General features: G+C 44.7%; 1 protein-coding gene across 1 annotated transcript in view; it reads right to left on the bottom strand.

Moving 5' to 3' along the window:
- LOC144752450 (uncharacterized) overlaps nt 1-21632 on the bottom strand; it is a 198336-nt gene that overhangs the window by 120878 nt on the left and 55826 nt on the right. Inside the window, exons 9-14 of the mRNA XM_078640374.1 lie at nt 16634-16672; nt 15436-15483; nt 15019-15084; nt 4747-4812; nt 3549-3596; nt 3132-3197 (exon numbers count right to left, since the gene is read on the bottom strand). Coding sequence (XP_078496500.1) covers nt 3132-3197; nt 3549-3596; nt 4747-4812; nt 15019-15084; nt 15436-15483; nt 16634-16672 — 333 coding nt within the window. The remainder of the gene's footprint in view (nt 1-3131; nt 3198-3548; nt 3597-4746; nt 4813-15018; nt 15085-15435; nt 15484-16633; nt 16673-21632) is intronic.

Here is a 21632-nt window from a genome sequence, read left to right as displayed (position 1 = left end):
AGGCTCTTCTATCAGAAAAAACCTTCATTGGCTCCCTATGCAGTCTAGGATAAACTTTAAGGTTCTATGTCTCACCCACTGTACTCTCCATGGATCCGGTGCAGAAGACATCAGGTCTCTTGTGTCTCTCTATACCCCTGGCAGGGCTCTGCGCTCTGCCAACAAGAACCTTCTGTCAGTCCCCCGGACTGTGAAGGCCAGATGGGGAGGGAAGGCCTTCTTTGCCCTTGCCCCGAAACTCTGGAACTTACTTCCAAACGAACTCAAGGGACTTGTGTCGCTCGCTCCCTTCCGCAAAGTCTTAAAGACCTGGCTCTACACAGGAGCCTACCTATAGGCTACCTCCAGCTTTATCTTTTATTCAGCTATTCCGTCTTATGCGCCTTGATGCCTTTGGGCTAAGTTGCGCAATACAAATTTTACTTCATTCATTCATTCATTCATTTATTCATTCATTCACTGATGGGAAATGGATAACTGTATGAGAACTCCAAGACTTGTTTTGGTATACAATCATTTCTGAAAATAGCAGATGTCATGGAAAGGTCATAACAACCTGGAAAAAGTATACAATACTATATATACCAACTGGGGATAAAGGGCAAAAGTGGTGAATCAGGGGTTACCTGAAGGGGGTGAAGTATGGTATATAGAGGTAAAGGAGTTAAGAGTCAAGGGGAGTTAGGGGGATGAAAATATGCATGAATGACAGTAAATGGCCTTTAGAGTGGCAATATGTAACAAGGTGAAGAGCCATGCAATGGTACTCAGTTTTTAATAAATCCTCTCTGAGCCACTTAATCTACACTGAACTGGGAACAATGTTAGATTTTAGTATAAAAATTGTATAAATATTAGAGAAGTAATTGCTTACTATGCCCCTCATGGCCTTTTTCCTATCCATTACAGTTGGAGGCTGACTTTAATGGTAAAAGAGATAGTCAAAAAGAGTTTTCCATGAAAGACAAACTATGGTAGTTATTGAAAGTTTTCTCAGGTGCATTTTTAGTCTCTCTGACCAAATCAAGTGCAGTGGTGTCCTTATGTCCACAAGGGCAGGCCCATATAAAAGCAGTGTTGGACATGCTGTAAGGGTATTATACTACATTTGTGAACCAATAATACAGCATTACATAATATGGAAGATAATCATTGTATCACCAACAACAGTTAATGCTAATTCTACATTGTTTCTGAAAATTAATTTTTATTATCTTGTTACGTCAAGCAGAAATCATATATAGTTCTGCCGCTCATGTCGAAGCCCTTACCAAAGCCATCAAGTGCAAATAAAAAAAAGTTCTATTTGCACCCTCCTACATCTCTAACAATAATCATCAGTTGGCATTGTAAAATGTTTGATGATGAGGGTTCTTAGATATTTTATGCCGTAATTCACCGGGTGGCCCATTTAGGTTACTCAAACTGAAAGCACTCATGTCTTGTACATGTTTACATGGAGCGTTCGGACTTTGAAATGTCAGCAAAACTTGTGGGAATTCTCTTTCTGCATGGAACTCCCCATTCTGAGCTATGACTTTGTTAAAATCTGAATTTGTGGTACTGTCACTCATTTCATATGAATCCCCAAGCGAATTTAAAAATTCATGGTATGAATAGTAAACACGACTATTAATACATTCCCTATTATGAGTGCTCGTAAATATACTAGCCTCAGGTTTCACTGTGGCAAAATAGCAGGGATGGCTCACCTGTAAGCGCGGGTACAGCCCGCAGTGCCACGGGACAGTTGACTCGATCCAAGTCCCCTGTGTTGAGGCAGGCGTCTGTCCCTAATCACACAGTGGTCCGCACACCTTGCAGCGAGTCAGCATGCCTCAGCAGCCCCTGTGCACCACAGCTGGAGCCACAAGACTGCAGTAGCCACAGCAGCACCCAAACCAGGGCGGGCAGCCTCTCCCCTTGCTCTGCCACTCCAACCCCCATGACAGACGCCCAAGATCTCACTGCTGCTAGGCCTAATCAGGGCCCAGGTAGTAGGCTTGTAGCCTGCAGGATATCGCAAAGAGGCAGCTCCGGTGGCCCGAACGGTTATTGCGCGCTTGCCCCAGCCACACTCCACAGCACACAGCTCTGGTTTCTAGCTGTCCAGGCATGCCTACCCACCACCTTCCAGCACCCTGCGGAGGGTGGTATTCAATCCCCGTCGCCTAGTGTCAGGTAGGTGATTGAGGCAAGGTCAGTGGACGACCACCCCAGTGGAACACACCTGACTAGGCTGCAGGTTCGCAGGACAATGACTAAGTTCTGCGAGAAGGAAGTATAATCTCCAAAATGGGTTCTGTGGTACCACACTGGACACAGGAATGAGAAGAGCGAGTGCTCTTTAGTGGATGTGCCTTTCAGGGTGACCCGAAATTAAACACTTTTAAATGTCAGAAAAAGTTGCAGAAACACAACCTCTCCACGGAACTCCCCATTCTAAACTATGAATATGTTAATACCTTGTATACCTTGGGTGGGCATTCTGTTACAAATTTGTGGTTGTGCAGGTCAATTTCATGAATTTCTATATGAATTTGAGGAGGCACAGTAAACAAAATGAACAGCACTATAAACTCATTACCCATAAAGTACAATTGTAAGTATACTATGGCAAAATATTTTAAACTGGGTTTATGCAACAGCAAATACATATTCAAGAATCACAGATCAATGGCAGGGATGATTTATATATATGAAGAAGTGAATGGGTTTAAAAGGCTGCATCCTGGAAAAGACGAAAAATGACCTTGGAGAGATGGTACTTCATTTCTGAGGAGTGGACTTGACTAAAGAAGCAAAGAATTTAAGAATTAATAATGGCTGCCTAAATCAGTGAACAGAGGGGTGAGCATGTGAAGGGAGTAGCCGAGAACAGATCATACTAAGTACCAAAGTCTGTGCACAAGACTTTAGTCTTAAATGACTCTGAAATGTGTGCCTCAGCAAAACGAAGATGGTCGTGAGTTTAGAAAATCTAACCTTGGAACCAGGCCCTCATCTCTCATTGATAATGGACAAAGGGTATCTCTAGTCCTCTAAGCATGATAAGCATGATCAAAATCGGTGCCAAACAGGATATTCTTGAGTTTTTCACTAACATATATCAACAGACTGATTATACAAACCTCTTCAAGTGGTTTATCCTCAATTGTCTGATCCAGCTTCTGGTCACCAACATTTGTTGTAGGTACCTGGAAGAAACAAAAAAAGAACTAACATTTACAACAAAATAAAATTGTGTGTGGGTAATTTGGCATTTGGATTTCACAAATCATTGAAGTTCATCTAATGTGGTCACTGGGTTTCTAATGTCCCTTACCTCCTTACATTTGGGATGGAGTCATAAATGCAAGTCAGAAAATCATTTTAAGAAATAGAGCTATGGGAACACCTCCACAAGAAATACAATTGGGTGACGGGAAATGGACAGGTGTATGAGTAGTTTAAGAATTTAAACTGATGCCATTTAGTTTCAAAGAACTGGGAAATGTTTTAGACTGTTATCATAACAGCAGTATAAATTCGAGAATAAAACTACTTACTGTGTCCTTTGTGCCCTCTTCACTATCCACTGCACCAGGAGGCAGACTCTAAAGGCAACAGAAAAAGTCAGAAAGAATTGTTATGAATGACAAACTATGAAAATTAATGTACAGATTTCACAAGTGCAATCATAGTCTCTATAAATCACATGACTGCAGTGGCACCTATATTTAGATAAGGCCAGCTCCACGTAAAAGTAGTGTTAAGTGTGATGAAAGGGGCTAAGACTGCATTTATGACAAAGTAATACATCATTGCAACATGCAAAATCTCATTCTTTTATAAACAACAAAAGCTTGAGCTAATTCCACATGTTTTTAAATGGATTTATATTATAATTATTTTGTCGAAACAGTAATCTTAACACCTTTTGATCATTCATTTAGTCACCTTAAAATGTTCCAGTAGAATACACTCATGTCTTGTACATTTTTAGGTTGACACTCTACTCATGCAAATGTCATAAAACCTGTGGAAACACTATTTCTGTTTTGTGCACACCAGTCTAACCTACAAATTGTGTTAATACCTTAAATACAATGTGTGGGAATCCTATTAGTAATTCATGGTACTGTTGCTTATTTTTGTGACTCTCCAAAAGGTGTAGGAATGAGCACTGAACACCAATAATAATTCATTCCACATAATAAGTACGTGAATATGGAAGTCCCCGGTTTTTCTGAGACAAAATAACCTGAAACTGAGTTTTTGGAATGAGAATACATATCCACAAATCATAAAACAGCAGCTCAGAGGATGACAATGTATTTGAAAGGCCACATGTAGAAAAAGATGAAAAATTAGATTTGACAGATGGAACCTTATATCTCAGGGTTGGACTGCACTGTAGAAGCAGTAGTGAAACAGTGGATAAAGACTGACCACACCACATCATTGAGATGTAAATAGGTAAGACAAAGCGAATAGTCTGGGACAGTTTTTATTGTGTACCAAAACCAATGCCCAAGGCAAAGGTCTCTATGTGCTCTGCATTGTGTGCATCAGCAAAGCCAAGAAGGTACATACAATGAAGAATTTAACAAAGGAACCAAGGGAACCAGGTCCTTGTCTATGGTAGATGATGGTCAAAATGTGTCTCTACCTCTCCCTTTGTGTGATAAGCATCAGTGCCTCAGTGCCGAACATGATATCTTTAAGATTTGCACAAATGCATTTCAACAGGCTGAGTATGCTAACCTGTTTAATTGATGTGTCCTCAGTTTCTTGATCCGGCCTCTGGATGGCAATATCAGGAGTTGGTGGCTGGAGGAAACAAAATAGAAATACCCTTAACATTTACAACAAGACTCAATTAGGTGTGCTCATTATATCCACTTTACTTTCACAAATCCATCAAAATTGATCTGTGATCGCATGGGCTGGTGGGGCAGACTGACCGCGGAGACGCCCTTGTGGCGTAACGGCTTGCTACCGGAACTGTCTAAGCTATCAGGTTTTGATGGCTGGGACGCAATTGGTATTTCGCAATTAGGCCAAGTGATGTCTGGCACAGCCCTCAAATCCTTTCAGGCCCTTCGCACCGAGTTTGACATGCCCCAATCTCAATTTTTTCGATATTTGCAATTCCGGCATGCGCTGCTGCCCAGTCTCACCGGCATTGACTCCCTTCCTGACTTCAGCCCGATTGAAGCTAAGGTATTCATGGGCGATCTGGGAGATAAAAAAGTTTCACGCATTTACCAGACAATGGTCATCCATTGCTCCTCCACCCTCCTTCCACTGAAGGCGGCCTGGGAGATGGACGTGGGTCTGCTGGATGAGGATGATTGGCGTGAGGCCTTGGTATCCCCGAGGGGTGCGGCCATTGCCGTCCGATTCCGATTAATCCAATTCAAAATCCTGCACAGAGCCTACTATACCCGCGAGCGTTTGTGGAAGGCGGGACTGATAGAGTCCCCGGACTGTCTGAGATGCGGGCTGGAGAGGGGTACGTTGCTCCACACGTTGTGGTCGTGTCCTAGATTAGTTGGCTTCTGGAGAGGTGTATGGGACTGCTTGTCGGAAGTGTTGGGATGGACCCTCCCTCGTACCCACCGTCTGGGTCTGCTACATATTCTAGAGGGGGTTGGTGGCAATATGTACAAGAGACACCTGCTCCTCCTGGGGCTGGTGGTGGCCAAGAGAGACCTAGCCCGAGTATGGAAGGATGTGAGACCCCCCCCCCTGTGTGCGTGGAAGGCTGGCATAGACTTCTGCATGGGTCTGGAACGACCGATCTTTGAGGCCCGAGGGTGCCCCCGTAAGCACTTTAAGGTATGGAAGAGATGGGCGGACTACAGGGGCCTGTTGCTGGACCCCCCAGTGGAACCAGAGGAAGATCTTTAACTCCCTGTGGCCGGACGGCCCCGTTCCCCCCCCCCACACACACACTTACCACTTTGAGAATCTTCATCGACACCGTCCATACACACATGCATAGGGTTAGGGTGGGATTCAGGGGAGGGATCCGGGAGTTGGGGATGAGTGGATAATTTAGTGATAAAGACAGAGATGATCGTTTCTTATGACCTTGTGCTGCAATGATTGTTGACTGAATACTCAATTCTATTTTCTTGATTGTATCGGAATGTCTGATGGTGCCTTCCCGATTGTGGGGGTCCGTCTTGTTACATATGCTCATCTTTGTCAATAAACTTGTTGTGAAAAAAAAAAAATTGATCTGTGATGAATACTGGTTGTCTGATGCCATTGACCTTTTTTCATTGGTGACAGAGACATGAGTGAAGGCCAAACAGTAATTTTAAGAAATGGAGTTATGTCAATACCATTGCAAAGGAAACACCCTTCGGCCCCTTGGTTTTCAGATTCCCTTAGACTGTTCAGGCAGGAGTGCAGGAAGCAAGAAAGACTTTGAAGGTCCCATCTTGATCCCAATGAAAGATCTAAACACAAGGGTATGCTTAAAGGATACAAAGCTGCAGTTTTGGCAGAAAAGATGGCATACTTTACCAATCTGACGGCCTCCCTTAGCTCGCCTAGAGAGCTATTTAAAATCGTTGATTCCCTATCCCTTGCTCAACTCCCTGACCCCATTGTGGCAACCCAAGAGCTGTGTAATCATTTCATTTCATAGAGCTTTATTCGGAGCATAAAACTTGTCCATAAAAGCACATACAGTTGCATATACAATCATTTCATAGATTAAAAAATATAAAGAAAAATACAGTTATAACAATAATTATCCAGTGCGGGATGGAATAAATACATTAAAACAGAGTCATTAAAAACACATACTTTTCCTGGCGCTGATAGTCTTCTGTAGGAAAATAGCCGTAAAAAAGCAAATGTCCGGATGATGCATATTAAAAAGCAATTTCATAGATTCTGTGATAGTTCTTACTCCAAATCTATTCAGAATCGGCTTTAAGTAAATTTTCCGTAACTCACTGTACATGGTACAAGAAAAAAGAAAGTGCACAGTGCTCTGTTCTGTCTTGTGATCACATGGACAGGGTCCCACAGGGCGCGTTTTTATATTAGGACACGCAACCAGATGGTGTGCAATTCCCATCCTCATCCTAGTGAGTACAAACTGGTGTGAGACTCTAGTCACCTGTGTCAAGTAGGGATGAAATCCACTAAACTCATTCAAGCCATTGTACAATTTACAGGTAGTAAGTTTTGAATCCTCCAAGGCACGCCTCTCTATACAGGAATTCAAAAACATAGTCTTCATATGTTACTTGGAGTTATCAGATACACAAAACCGATCATTGATCACATCATATCCAAAGACAATTTGAAAATTTTCAATATTATATTTGATCCAGGGGATCTTCATATGCTGGTCCAAAGTGAGGCAATCCTCAATGATAGCTCTGTTTAGTGAGGTGCCTTTGTTTAACCAAACAGATCGCCACAATAATAAAGGTCTTAGCATGATTAAATCGTTCAAGAAATGAGACCCCGTTTCCTTGTGAACCAGGGTATTAGATGTCGATTTGGGCAGACACAGGAGCCTTTTCAGGAAGTTGTTCTCCTCTATCTGTAGGCACCCGGCAGATGTTACACCCCAAACTCCTGCCCCATATAGGGCAGCAGATAGGCATTTAGATTGATAGATTTTTAGCATATCTGCTATACGTCTATTTCCCAATTTCTTTGCGAATACGAAAACCCCATTGGCACTTCTAATCATCTTAGTTTTAACCGCTTTGTGTTCGGTGTCCCAGCTACCATTTTTTGAGAAATTAATCCCCAAATAGCAGAAATTGTCTACTTTTAAAACCTGTTCACCTTCTATAAAATAATGGGAGTTAGTTTTCGTTTTTGACTTAGCTCGGCCAGAGCACTCCATCACATAGGTTTTAGATCTATTGATCACCAATTTCCTATTTTTGATGAACAGAACAAACCTGTCCATCAATCGTTGGAGACCCAGGGGTGTCTTAGACAACAGTACGGCGTCATCCGCATAGAGTAGCACAGGGATGTTAAGGCTATTAACTCTAGGGGCGTCAGCCGTAACTGCTTGTAGGGCAGCATCCACCTCATTGATAAAGAGAGTAAACAGTAGGGGTGCTAGAACACACCCTTGCCTGATTCCTCTCCCTATCCTAAATTTACTTGTACATTCCCCATTGGGCCCATATCGGACGCTAGTGCTAAGTTTTTCATACAGGCGAGCTAGAAAGTATACTATACTGTTAGGGGCTCCCATGTCAATCAATTTTGCCCAAAGTAGGGCGTGGTCTACCATATCAAAGGCACTGCTTAAGTCGGCGAAACATAAGTACAGCGACCCACTCTTGGCCTGTGTATATTTCCCGACCAGAAGTTCTAAATTTAAGCACTGCTCTATAGTTCCACGCCCCTTTCTGAAACCAAACTGGCTATTAGTTAAAATCTCGTTCGATTCCGCCCATTCTTCTAATCTGGCTAATAAAACACGACTCATAACTTTTACTGATGAGTCCAGTAGGGATATTGGACGGTAATTTTTTGCTTCGCCCCGGTCTCCCTTCTTATAGATAGGGATTATAATTGATTCTGCCCAAGTAGGTGGTATTTTAGATCAGACTGCAGCATTTTAATTTAATTTAATTTAAATTTAATTGCGGGTTTATATAGCGCTAGGAATCGACTCCCGGAGGAGTATCTCCACGCTTCGACCGCTGGGGAACCCGTCCTGGCTCACCCTGAGAGATGGTCCCTGATGGGTATCTCTAAGGTGCGACCAAGCATCCCCGGCGGTCTGGGGGGGCCGTTGTGAAGATGAGGCAAGCTGATGCCCAGAGTTGCCGAGTGTGGTTTCTGACTAGAGTAGGCACCGAGGCGAGAATTATCGAGTCCGCTGACACTGGTCCACGACCCTGCCGCGTCGGGAGTCGAACCCTGGTCCCGGGCCGTTCTCTGCTTACGGGTCTGCCGCCTCTAACCAGTGAGCCACACTTCTCCATTAAAAATCTTTGCCAGTACGGGGCCCCAAATCTCCGGGGCTGTCTTGTATACATCTATAGGAACCCCATCGGGTCCTTGGGCCTTCCCTCCTTTACTAGCTGTAATGCTGGCCATAACTTCCTCTACTGTGATATCTAGTGCAACTATAGGCCATCCGTTTCCTGGGGGGTCTATATTATTGCCAGAATCAAATATGATCGAGAAATGTTGGATCCATGAGTCTGTGCTCACATTAGATGTGAGCACTGGCACCTTCTCGTCTTTGAATAATGGGCTATTTACAGTAGACCAGAACAGGTTGCAGTTCCTTTGTTCTGCTGCTTGGCTTAGATTGTCCCATGCTTCCTGCTGCAACTCAGCCTTTCTTCGTTTAAGGACCAGTTTAAAATCCTGCCTAAGTTGGATCACTAAACACTTGTCTCTGGGTTTTGCCGCTAAGGCTTCTTTAAGATCTCTCAGCTGTGTAATCAGATCTCCACCTTCTTTCACACCAAAATCATGGATATCTACACAGCCCTGGAAGCACTCATCTTAATCTTGCGGCCGCCCCTCCCAAGGCCACTTTCTCCCTTCAGGATCCGACGACCCTGCCTCTCGGCAGCCTGTCCAATTTTCCTCCTCTTACCCTGGAACTCCTCAATCAACTCCTTGATAAGCTTAAATCTGCATCCCCTTTGGACCCTTGTCCTTTAAAGACCTTGAAGGAGTGTAGGGAGGTTTTGTTACCCCCTTTTCTGGAGATAATGAACCAAACAATTTCCAAGGGTGTTTTCCCCGCACCTTAGAAAATGGCCACTGTCCAACCACTCTTGAAGAAGGCTACCCTAGATCCTACTATCCTAAAAAACTTCTGTCCAATATCCGTGCTCCCTGCTCCCGCCAAGATGCTCGAGGCCCATCTTAACTTTCATCTAAGTGCCTTCCTAGATAAATTCTGCCTGCTAGATTCTTCTCAGCATGGCTTCCGGAAGGCGCACAGTACGGAGTCAGCTCTCACAGTGGTGCTTAACAACATTTGCACCAAGGTCGATAGTGGTCAGACTACCCTACTGATCCTGCTCGACCTTACAGCCGCATTTGACACCCTGTCCCCCTCTATCCTGGTCTCCCGTCTTAGTGAGATGGGAGTAGATGGGTCCGCCCTGAGCGTCTTGGCGTCGTTTCTTAACCAGCGCAAGCAGAGGGTCAAACTGGGTGACTTCCTCTCCCCCGCTAAGCCTGTGCAGTGTGGGGTCCCTCAGGGCTCATCCCTGAGCCCTACACTCTTTAACATCTATGTGGCCCCACTTGCCAGGCTAGTAAGATCGTTCGGATTGGAAGTACTATCGTACGCTGACGACACCCAGATCATGGTTTCCCTCACTCAACCCGTGGAGACTGAGGCCTCAAACTTTAGGGACTGCATGGAAGCCATGGCAGGCTGGATGACCAAAAATGTCCTCAAATTAAATGCGGAAAAGACAGAGGTCCTTGTTTTTGGAGGTAAACAGTAACGGTGGGCGGCCAGCTACGCTCCGTGCACGGAGTGCGCGTAGTGCCGTCTCCTACGCATTTTGCGTAGCGGGCGTAGCCAGGCGGCACTACGCACGCTCCGCAGACGGTGCGTAGCCGGCCGCCACCCGCCTCCCTCCCGCCCTCACTAAATATTTAAATAAAAGGATTGAAAGGTTTTAAAAACACTTACCTTGTCCGCCGCGTCCCCGGGGCTCCCTCTCCCGTCCCTGGATTCGCGCCGCCGCCTCATGAGAAATGCGCATGCGCGGGCACCCGCGCATGCGCATTAGTATCCGAAATGGCGGCGGCGCGAATCCAGGGACGGGAGAGGGAGCCCCGGGGACGCGGCGGACAAGGTAAGTGTTTTTAAAACCTTTCAATCCTTTTATTTAAATATTTAGGGAGGGCGGGAGGGAGGCGGGCGGCGCGTAGTGGGGCTACGCGTAGTGCGCGGGTGGGCGTAGTTTTGCGCCCACTTCGCGTAGCTCCACGGAGCCCCACTCCGCACACTACGCCCAGGGTTAGTAAACAGGAGGTCTGGTCGGCTGACTGGTGGCCATCTGCCCTTGGACCCTGCCCTACACCCACCCTTGCAGCTCGCAATCTGGGTGTAATACTCGATACCACACTTTCCTTCAACAAGCAAGTCAATAGGACCATTTCCACCTGCTGTGGGGTCCTAAGGATATTGAGAAAACTCTCACATTACCTCTCCCTGGATGCTAGGAAACAACTTTCGGTTGCCCTTATATCCTCGCGCCTAGATTACTGTAATGCTTTTTATCTAGGCATAAATAAGAGGCTGGTCTAACGTTTACAAGTTGTGCAGAATGCACAAGCCAGGTTTGTTGTTAACGCCCCAAAAAGATCATCAGGCTCTTCTATCAGAAAAAACCTTCATTGGCTCCCTATGCAGTCTAGGATAAACTTTAAGGTTCTATGTCTCACCCACTGTACTCTCCATGGATCCGGTGCAGAAGACATCAGGTCTCTTGTGTCTCTCTATACCCCTGGCAGGGCTCTGCGCTCTGCCATCAAGAACCTTCTGTCAGTCCCTCAGACTGTGAAGGCCAGATGGGGAGGGAAGGCCTTCTTTGCCCTTGCCCCGAAACTCTGGAACTTACTTCCAAACGAACTCAAGGGACTTGTGTCGCTCGCTCCCTTCCGCAAAGTCTTAAAGACCTGGCTCTACACAGGAGCCTACCTATAGGCTACCTCCAGCTTTATCTTTTATTCAGCTATTCCATCTTATGCGCCTTGATGCCTTTGGGCTAAGTTGCGCAATACAATTTTTTACTTCATTTATTCATTCATTCATTTATTCATTCCTTCACTGATGGGAAATGGATAACTGTATGAGAACTCCAAGACTTGTTTTGGTATACAATCATTTTTGAAAATAGCAGATGTCATGGAAAGGTCATAACAACCTGGAAAAAGTATACAATACTATATATACCAACTGGGGATAAAGGGCAAAAGTGGTGAATCAGGGGTTACGTGAAGGGGGTGAAGTATGGTATATAGAGGTAAAGGAGTTAAGAGTCAAGGGGAGTTAGGGGGATGAAAATATGCATGAATGACAGTAAATGGCCTTTAGAGTGGCAATATGTAACAAGGTGAACAGCCATGCAATGGTACTCAGTTTTTAATAAATCCTCTCTGAGCCACTTAATCTACACTGAACTGGGAAAAATGTTAGATTTTAGTATAAAAATAGTATAAATATTAGAGAAGTAATTGCTTACTATGCCCCTCATGGCCTTTTTCCTATCCACTACAGTTGGAGGCTGACTTTAATGGTAAAAGAGATAGTCGAAAAGAGTTCTCCATGAAAGACAAACTATGGTAGTTATTGAAAGTTTTCTCAGGTGCATTTTTACTCTCTCTGACCAAATCAAGTGCAGTGGTGTCCTTATGTCCACAAGGGCAGGCCCATATAAAAGCAGTGTTGGACATGCTGTAAGGGTATTATACTACATTTGTGAACCAATAATACAGCATTACATAATATGGAAGATAATCATTGTATCACCAACAACAGTTAATGCTAATTCTACATTGTTTCTGAAAATTAATTTTTATTATCTTGTTACATCAAGCAGAAATCATATATAGTTCTGCCGCTCATGTCGAAGCCCTTACCAAAGCCATCAAGTGCAAATAAAAAAAAGTTCTATTTGCACCCTCCTACATCTCTAACAATAATCATCAGTTGGCATTGTAGAATGTTTGATGATGAGGGTTCTTAGATATATTATGCCGTAATTCACCGGGTGGCCCATTTAGGTTACTCAAACTGAAATCACTCATGTCTTGTACATGTTTACATGGAGCGTTCGGACTTTGAAATGTCAGCAAAACTTGTGGGAATTCTTTTTCTGCATGGAACTCCCCATTCTGAGCTATGACTGTGTTAAAATCTGAATTTGTGGTACTGTCACTCATTTCATATGAATCCCCAAGCGAATTTAAAAATTCATGGTATGAATAGTAAACACGACTATTAATACATTCCCTATTATGAGTGCTCGTAAATATACTAGCCTCAGGTTTCACTGTGGCAAAATAGCAGGGATGGCTCACCTGTAAGCGTGGGTACAGCCTGCAGTGCCACTGGACAGTTGACTCGATCCAAGTCCCCTGTGTTGAGGCAGGTGTCTGTCCCTAATCACACAGTGGTCCGCACACCTTGCAGCGAGTCAGCATGCCTCAGCAGCCCCTGTGCACCACAGCTGCAGCCACGGGGCTGCAGTAGCCACAGCAGCACACAAACCAGGACGGGCAGGCTCTCCCCTTGCTCTGCCACTCAGACCCCCATGACAGACGCCCAAGATCTCACTGCTGCTAGGCCTAATCAGGGCCCAGGTAGTAGGCTTGTAGCCTGCAGGATATCGCAAAGAGGCAGCTCCGGTGGCCCGAACGGTTATTGCGCGCCTGCCCCAGCCACACTCCACAGCACACAGCTCTGGTTTCCAGCTGTCCAGGCATGCCTACCCACCACCTTCCAGCACCCTGCGGAGGGTGGTATTCAATCCCCGTCGCCTAGTGTCAGGTAGGTGATTGAGGCAAGGTCAGTGGACGACCACCCCAGTGGAACACACCTGACTAGGCTGCAGGTTCGCAGGACAATGACTAAGTTCTGCGAGAAGGAAGTATAATCTCCAAAATGGGTTCTGTGGTACCACACTGGACACAGGAATGAGAAGAGCGAGTGCTCTTTAGTGGATGTGCCTTTCAGGGTGACCCGAAATTAAACACTTTTAAATGTCAGAGAAAGTTGCAGAAACACAACACTCCCCATTCTAAACTATGAATATGTTAATACCTTGTATACCTTGGGTGGGCATTCTGTTACAAATTTGTGGTTGTGCAGGTCAATTTCATGAATTTCTATATGAATTTGAGGAGGCACAGTAAACAAAATGAACAGCACTATAAACTCATTACCCATAATGTACAATTGTAAGTAGTGAATGTGTTTAAAAGGCTGCATCATGGAAAAGACGAAAAAGGACCTTGGAGAGATGGTACTTCATGTCTGAGGAGTGGACTTGACTAAAGGAGCAAAGAATTAAAGAATTAATAATGGCTGCCTAAATCAGTGAACAGAGGGGTGAGCATGTGAAGGGAGTAGCCGAGAACAGATCATACTAAGGGGCTCATTAGGATGGCGGACGGACTTGCGCCCGTCCGCCACCCTAGAGGAGGAGGGACCGTCCGCAGGGGCAGCGGTGGTCCCTCCGTGCTAATTAGGATGTGACCGCCACCCTGGCGGTCACATCCTGTATGTTTATCATTGCGACGGGTGCTGCTTGAAGCAGCACCCGCCGCAATGTTGCACCCGCCGCAATGTTAAAAAAGTAAGTTGTGCATTTGCATGCACAAAGCGGCAGGCACCTCGTGGTGCCTGCCGCTTTGTGCAGGCAAATGCAGGGGGGTACCATAGGTACCCCGCATGTGCACCCCCCACCCCCCTTCACCCCTGGGGGCCCGCAACGGGCCCCCAAACACAAATCCGTATATGCCTTTACACGGCGGAAATGCCGCCGTGTAAAGGCATCTTTCCGCTGTCATCCTAATATGGCTGGCGGTGTCTGATAGACACCGCCAGCCATGTTAATGCTTTTCCGCCGCGGGCGCAATCCGCCCGCGGCGGAAAGGCGGCGGACAGATAGGAAGACCCACCAGCCATCCTAATATGGCGGTGGGTCTTGCAGGGCTCCCCGGCGGATTTCCCGCATCCTCCGGGCCGGCGGTGGCTTCCGCCGGCCCGGTGGATGCGGGAAATCCGCCATCATAATCGGCCCCTAAGTACCAAAGTCTGTGCACAAGACTTTAGTCTTAAATGACTCTGAAATGTGTGCCTCAGCAAAACGAAGATGGTCGTGAGTTTAGAAAATCTAACCTTGGAACCAGGCCCTCATCTCTCATTGATAATGGACAAAGGGTATCTCTAGTCCTCTAAGCATGGTAAGCATGATCAAAATCGGTGTCAAACAGGATATTCTTGAGTTTTTCACTAACATATATCAACAGACTGCTTATACTAGCCTCTTCAAGTGGTTTTTCCTCAATTGTCTGACCCAGCTTCTGGTCAGCAACATTTGTTGTAGGTACCTGGAAGAAACAAAAAAAGAACTAACATTTACAACAAAATAAAATTGTGTGTGGGTAATTTGGCATTTGGATTTCACAAATCATTGAAGTTCATCTAATGTGGTCACTGGGTTTCTAATGTCACTTACCTCCTTACATTTGGGATGGAGTCATAAATGCAAGTCAGAAAATCATTTTATGAAATAGAGCTATGGGAACACCTCCACAAGAAATACAATTGGGTGACGGGAAATGGACAGGTGTATGAGTAGTTTAAAAATGTAAACTGATGCCATTTAGTTTCAAAGAACTGGGAAATGTTTTAGACTGTTATCATAACAGCAGTATAAATTCGAGAATAAAACTACTTACTGTGTCCTTTGTGCCCTCTTCACTATCCACTGCACCAGGAGGCAGACTCTAAAGGCAACAGAAAAAGTCAGAAAGAATTGTTATGAATGACAAACTATGAAAATGAATGTACAGATTTCACAAGTGCAATCATAGTCTCTATAAAACACATGACTGCAGTGGCACCTATATTTAGATAAGGCCAGCTCCACGTAAAAGTAGTGTTAAGTGTGATGAAAGGGGCTAAGACTGCATTTATGACAAAGTAATACATCATTGCAACATGCAAAATCTCATTCTTTTATAAACAACAAAAGCTTGAGCTAATTCCACATGTTTTTAAATGGATTTATATTATAATTTTTTTGTCCAAACAGTAATCATTACACCTTTTGATCATTCATTTAGTCACCTTAAAATGTTCCAGTAGAATACACTCATGTCTTGTACATTTTTAGGTTGACACACTACTCATGCAAATGTCATAAAACCTGTGGAAACACTATTTCTGTTTTGTGCACACCAGTATAACCTACACATTGTGTTAATACCTTAAATACAATGTGTGGGAATCCTATTAGTAATTCATGGTACTGTTACTTATTCTTGTGACTCTCCAAAAGGTGTAGGAATGAGCACTGAACACCAATAATAATTCATTCCACATAATGAGTACGTGAATATGGAAGTCTCCGGTTTTTCTGAGACAAAATAACCTGAAACTGAGTTTTTGGAATGAGAATACATATCCACAAATCATAAAACAGCAGCTCAGAGGATGACAATGTATTTTAAAGGCCACATGTAGAAAAAGATGAAAAATGAGATTTGACAGATGGAACCTTATATCTCAGGGTTGGACTGCACTGTAGAAGCAGTAGTGAAACAGTGAATAAAGACTGACCACACCACATCATTGAGATGTAAATAGGTAAGACAAAGGGAATAGTCTGGGACAGTTTTTATTGTGTACCAAAACCAATGCCCAAGGCAAAGGTCTCCATGTGCTCTGCATTGTGTGCATCAGCAAAGCCAAGAAGGTCCATACAATGAAGAATTTAACAAAGGAACCAAGGGAACCAGGTCCTTGTCTATGGTAGATGATGGTCAAAATGTGTTTCTACCTCTCCCTTTGTGTGATAAGCATCAGTGCCTCAGTGCCGAACATGATATCTTTAAGATTTGCACAAATGCATTTCAACAGGCTGAGTATGCTAACCTGTTTAATTGATGTGTCCTCAGTTTCTTGATCCGGCCTCTGGATGGCAATATCAGGAGTTGGTGGCTGGAGGAAACAAAAAAGAAATACCCTTAACATTTACAACAAGACTCAATTAGGTGTGCTCCTTATATCCACTTTACTTTCACAAATCCATCAAAATTGATCTGTGATGAATGCTGGTTGTCTGATGCCATTGACCTTTTTTCATTGGTGACAGAGACATGAGTGAAGGCCAAACAGTAATTTTAAGAAATGGAGTTATGTCAATACCATTGCAAAGGAAACACCCTTCGGCCCCCTGGTTTTCAGATTCCCTTAGACTGTTCAGGCAGGAGTGCAGGAAGCAAGAAAGACTTTGGAGGTCCCATCTTGATCCCAATGAAAGATCTAAACACAAGGGTATGCTTAAAGGATACAAAGCTGCAGTTTTGGCAGAAAAGATGGCATACTTTACCAATCTGACGGCCTCCCTTAGCTCGCCTAGAGAGCTATTTAACCCTTTAAGTGCTGCCGTCGGCCAACGGTCGTCACGGGCACTACCTCCCCAGTGCTGCGTGCGACCGCTGGACGTCCAGTTCAGCACTGGATAATGGACAGCGCAGCACTGGGGAGGTTTATTTACAAGCTCCTAAGGTGTTAAAATCGTTGATTCCCTATCCCTTGCTCAACTCCCTGACCCCATTGTGGCAACCCAAGAGCTGTGTAATCAGATCTCCACCTTCTTTCACACCAAAATCATAGATATCTACACAGCCCTGGAAGCACTCATCTTAATCTTGAGGCCGCCCCTCCCCCGGCCACTTTCTCCCTTCAGGATCCGACGACCCTGCCTCTCGGCAGCCTGTCCAATTTTCCTCCTCTTACCCTGGAACTCCTCAATCAACTCCTTGATAAGCTTAAATCTGGATCCCCCTTTGGACCCTTGTCCTTTAAAGACCTTGAAGGAGTGTAGAGAGGTTTTGTTACCCCCTTTTCTGGAGATAATGAAACAAGCAATTTCCAAGGGTGTTTTCCCCGCACCTTAGAAAATGGCCACTGTCAAACCACTCTTGAAGAAGGCTACCCTAGATCCTACTATCCTAAAAAACTTCCGTCCAATATCCCTGCTCCCTGCTCCCGCCAAGATGCTCGAGGCCCATCTTAACTTTCATCTAAGTGCCTTCCTAGATAAATTCTGCCTGCTAGATTCTTCTCAGCATGGCTTCCGGAAGGCGCACAGTACGGAGTCAGCTCTCACAGTGGTGCTTAACAACATTCACACCAAGATCGACAGTGGTCAGACTACCCTACTGATCCTGCTCGACCTTACAGCCGCATTTGACACCCTGTCCCCCTCTATCCTGGTCTCCCGTCTTAGCGAGATGGGAGTAGATGGGTCCGCCCTGAGCGTCTTGGTGTCGTTTCTTAACCAGCGCAAGCAGAGGGTCAAACTGGGTGACTTCCTCTCCCCTGCTAAGCCTGTGCAGTGTGGGGTCCCTCAGGGCTCATCCCGGAGCCCTACACTCTTTAACATCTATGTGGCCCCACTTGCCAGGCTAGTAAGATCGTTCGGATTGGAAGTACTATCGTACGCTGACGACACCCAGATCATGGTTTCCCTCACTCAACCTGTGGAGACTGAGGCCTCAAACTTTAGGAACTTCATGGAAGCCATGGCAGGCTGGATGACCAAAAATGTCCTCAAATTAAATGCGGAAAAGACAGAGGTCCTTGTTTTTGGAGGTAAACAGGAGGTCTGGTCGGCTGACTGGTGGCCATCTGCCCTTGGAACCTGCCCTACACCCACCCTTGCAGCTCGCAATCTGGGTGTAATACTCGATACCACACTTTCCTTCAACAAGCAAGTCAATAGGACCGTTTCCACCTGCTGTGGGGTCCTAAGGATATTGAGAAAACTCTCACATTACCTCTCCCTGGATGCTAGGAAACAACTTTCGGTTGCCCTTATATCCTCATGCCTAGATTACTGTAATGCTCTTTATCTAGGCATAAATAAGAGGCTGGTCTAACGTTTACAAGTTGTGCAGAATGCACAAGCCAGGTTTGTTGTTAACGCCCCGAGAAGATCATCAGGCTCTTCTATCAGAAAAAACCTTCATTGGCTCCCTATGCAGTCTAGGATAAACTTTAAGGTTCTATGTCTCACCCACTGTACTCTCCATGGATCCGGTGCAGAAGACATCAGGTCTCTTGTGTCTCTCTATACCCCTGGCAGGGCTCTGCGCTCTGCCAACAAGAACCTTCTGTCAGTCCCCCGGACTGTGAAGGCCAGATGGGGAGGGAAGGCCTTCTTTGCCCTTGCCCCGAAACTCTGGAACTTACTTCCAAACGAACTCAAGGGACTTGTGTCGCTCGCTCCCTTCCGCAAAGTCTTAAAGACCTGGCTCTACACAGGAGCCTACCTATAGGCTACCTCCAGCTTTATCTTTTATTCAGCTATTCCATCTTATGCGCCTTGATGCCTTTGGGCTAAGTTGCGCAATACAAATTTTACTTCATTCATTCATTCATTCATTTATTCATTCATTCACTGATGGGAAATGGATAACTGTATGAGAACTCCAAGACTTGTTTTGGTATACAATCATTTTTGTAAATAGCAGATGTCATGGAAAGGTCATAACAACCTGGAAAAAGTATACAATACTATATATACCAACTGGGGATAAAGGGCAAAAGTGGTGAATCAGGGGTTACGTGAAGGGGGTGAAGTATGGTATATAGAGGTAAAGGAGTTCAAAGTCAAGGGGAGTTAGGGGGGTGAAAATATGCATGAATGACAGTAAATGGCCTTTAGAGTGGCAATATGTAACAAGGTGAAGAGCCATGCAATGGTACTCAGTTTTTAATCAATCCTCTCTGAGCCACTTAATCTACACTGAACTGGGAACAATGTTAGATTTTAGTATAAAAATAGTATAAATATTAGAGAAGTAATTGCTTACTATGCCCCTCATGGCCTTTTTCCTATCCACTACAGTTGGAGGCTGACTTTAATGGTAAAAGAGATAGTCAAAAAGAATTCTCCATGAAAGACAAACTATGGTAGTTATTGAAAGTTTTCTCAGGTGCTTTTTTAGTCTCTCTGACCAAATCAAGTGCAGTGGTGTCCTTATGTCCACAAGGGCAGACCTATATAAAAGCAGTGTTGGACATGCTGTAAGGGTATTATACTACATTTGTGAACCAATAATACAGCATTACATAATATGGAAGATAATCATTGTATCACCAACAACAGTTAATGCTAATTCTACATTGTTTCTGAAAATTAATTTTTATTATCTTGTTACGTCAAGCAGAAATCATATATAGTTCTGCCGCTCATGTCGAAGCCCTTACCAAAGCCATCAAGTGCAAATAAAAAAAAAATTCTATTTGCACCCTCCTACATCTCTAACAATAATCATCAGTTGGCACTGTAGAATGTTTGATGATGAGGGTTCTTAGATATATTATGCCGTAATTCACTGGGTGGCCCATTTAGGTTACTCAAACTGAAAGCACTCATGTCTTGTACATGTTTACATGGAGCGTTCGGACTTTGAAATGTCAGCAAAACTTGTGGGAATTCTCTTTCTGCATGGAACTCCCCATTCTGAGCTATGACTGTGTTAAAATCTGAATTTGTGGTACTGTCACTCATTTCATATGAATCCCCAAGCGAATTTAAAAATTCATGGTATGAATAGTAAACACGACTATTAATACTTTCCCTATTATGAGTGCTCGTAAATATACTAGCCTCAGGTTTCACTGTGGCAAAATAGCAGGGATGGCTCACCTGTAAGCGCGGGTACAGCCCGCAGTGCCACGGGACAGTTGACTCGATCCAAGTCCCCTGTGTTGAGGCAGGCGTCTGTCCCTAATCACACAGTGGTCCGCACACCTTGCAGCGAGTCAGCATGCCTCAGCAGCCCCTGTGCACCACAGCTGCAGCCACAAGACTGCAGTAGCCACAGCAGCACCCAAACCAGGGCGGGCAGCCTCTCCCCTTGCTCTGCCACTCCAACCCCCATGACAGACGCCCAAGATCTCACTGCTGCTAGGCCTAATTAGGGCCCAGGTAGTAGGCTTGTAGCCTACAGGATATCGCAAAGAGGCAGCTCCGAAGGCCCGAATGGTTATTGCGCGCCTGCCCCAGCCACACTCCACAGCACACAGCTCTGGTTTCTAGCTGTCCAGGCATGCCTACCCACCACTTTCCAGCACCCTGCGGAGGGTGGTATTCAATCCCCGTCGCCTAGTGTCAGGTAGGTGATTGAGGCAGGTCAGTGGACGACCACCCCAGTGGAACACACCTGACTAGGCTGCAGGTTCGCAGGACAATGACTAAGTTCTGCGAGAAGGAAGTATAATCTCCAAAATGGGTTCTGTGGTACCACACTGGACACAGGAATGAGAAGAGCGAGTGCTCTTTAGTGGATGTGCCTTTCAGGGTGACCCGAAATTAAACACTTTTAAATATCAGAGAAAGTTGCAGAAACACAACCTCTCCACGGAACTCTCCATTCTAAACTATGAATATGTTAAAAGCTTGTATACCTTGTGTGGGTATTCTGTTACAAATTTGTGGTTGTGCAGGTCAATTTCATGAATTTCTATATGAATTTGAGGAGGCACAGTAAACAAAATGAACAGCACTATAAACTCATTACCCATAATGTACAATTGTAAGTATACTATGGCAAAATATTTTAAACTGGGTTTATGCAACAGCAAATACATATTCAAGAATCACAGATCAATGGCAGGGATGATTTATATATATGAGGAAGTGAATGTGTTTAAAAGGCTGCATCATGGAAAAGACGAAAAAGGACCTTGGAGAGATGGTACTTCATGTCTGAGGAGTGGACTTGACTAAAGGAGCAAAGAATTAAAGAATTAATAATGGCTGCCTAAATCAGTGAACTGAGGGGTGAGCATGTGAAGGGAGTAGCCGAGAACAGATCATACTACGTACCAAAGTCTGTGCACAAGACTTTAGTCATAA

Source organism: Lissotriton helveticus, chromosome 5_1, assembly GCF_964261635.1.
Source record: "Lissotriton helveticus chromosome 5_1, aLisHel1.1, whole genome shotgun sequence".
Taxonomy (NCBI): Eukaryota; Metazoa; Chordata; class Amphibia; order Caudata; family Salamandridae; genus Lissotriton; species Lissotriton helveticus.
This window is presented reverse-complemented; position numbering and strand designations above follow the sequence as displayed.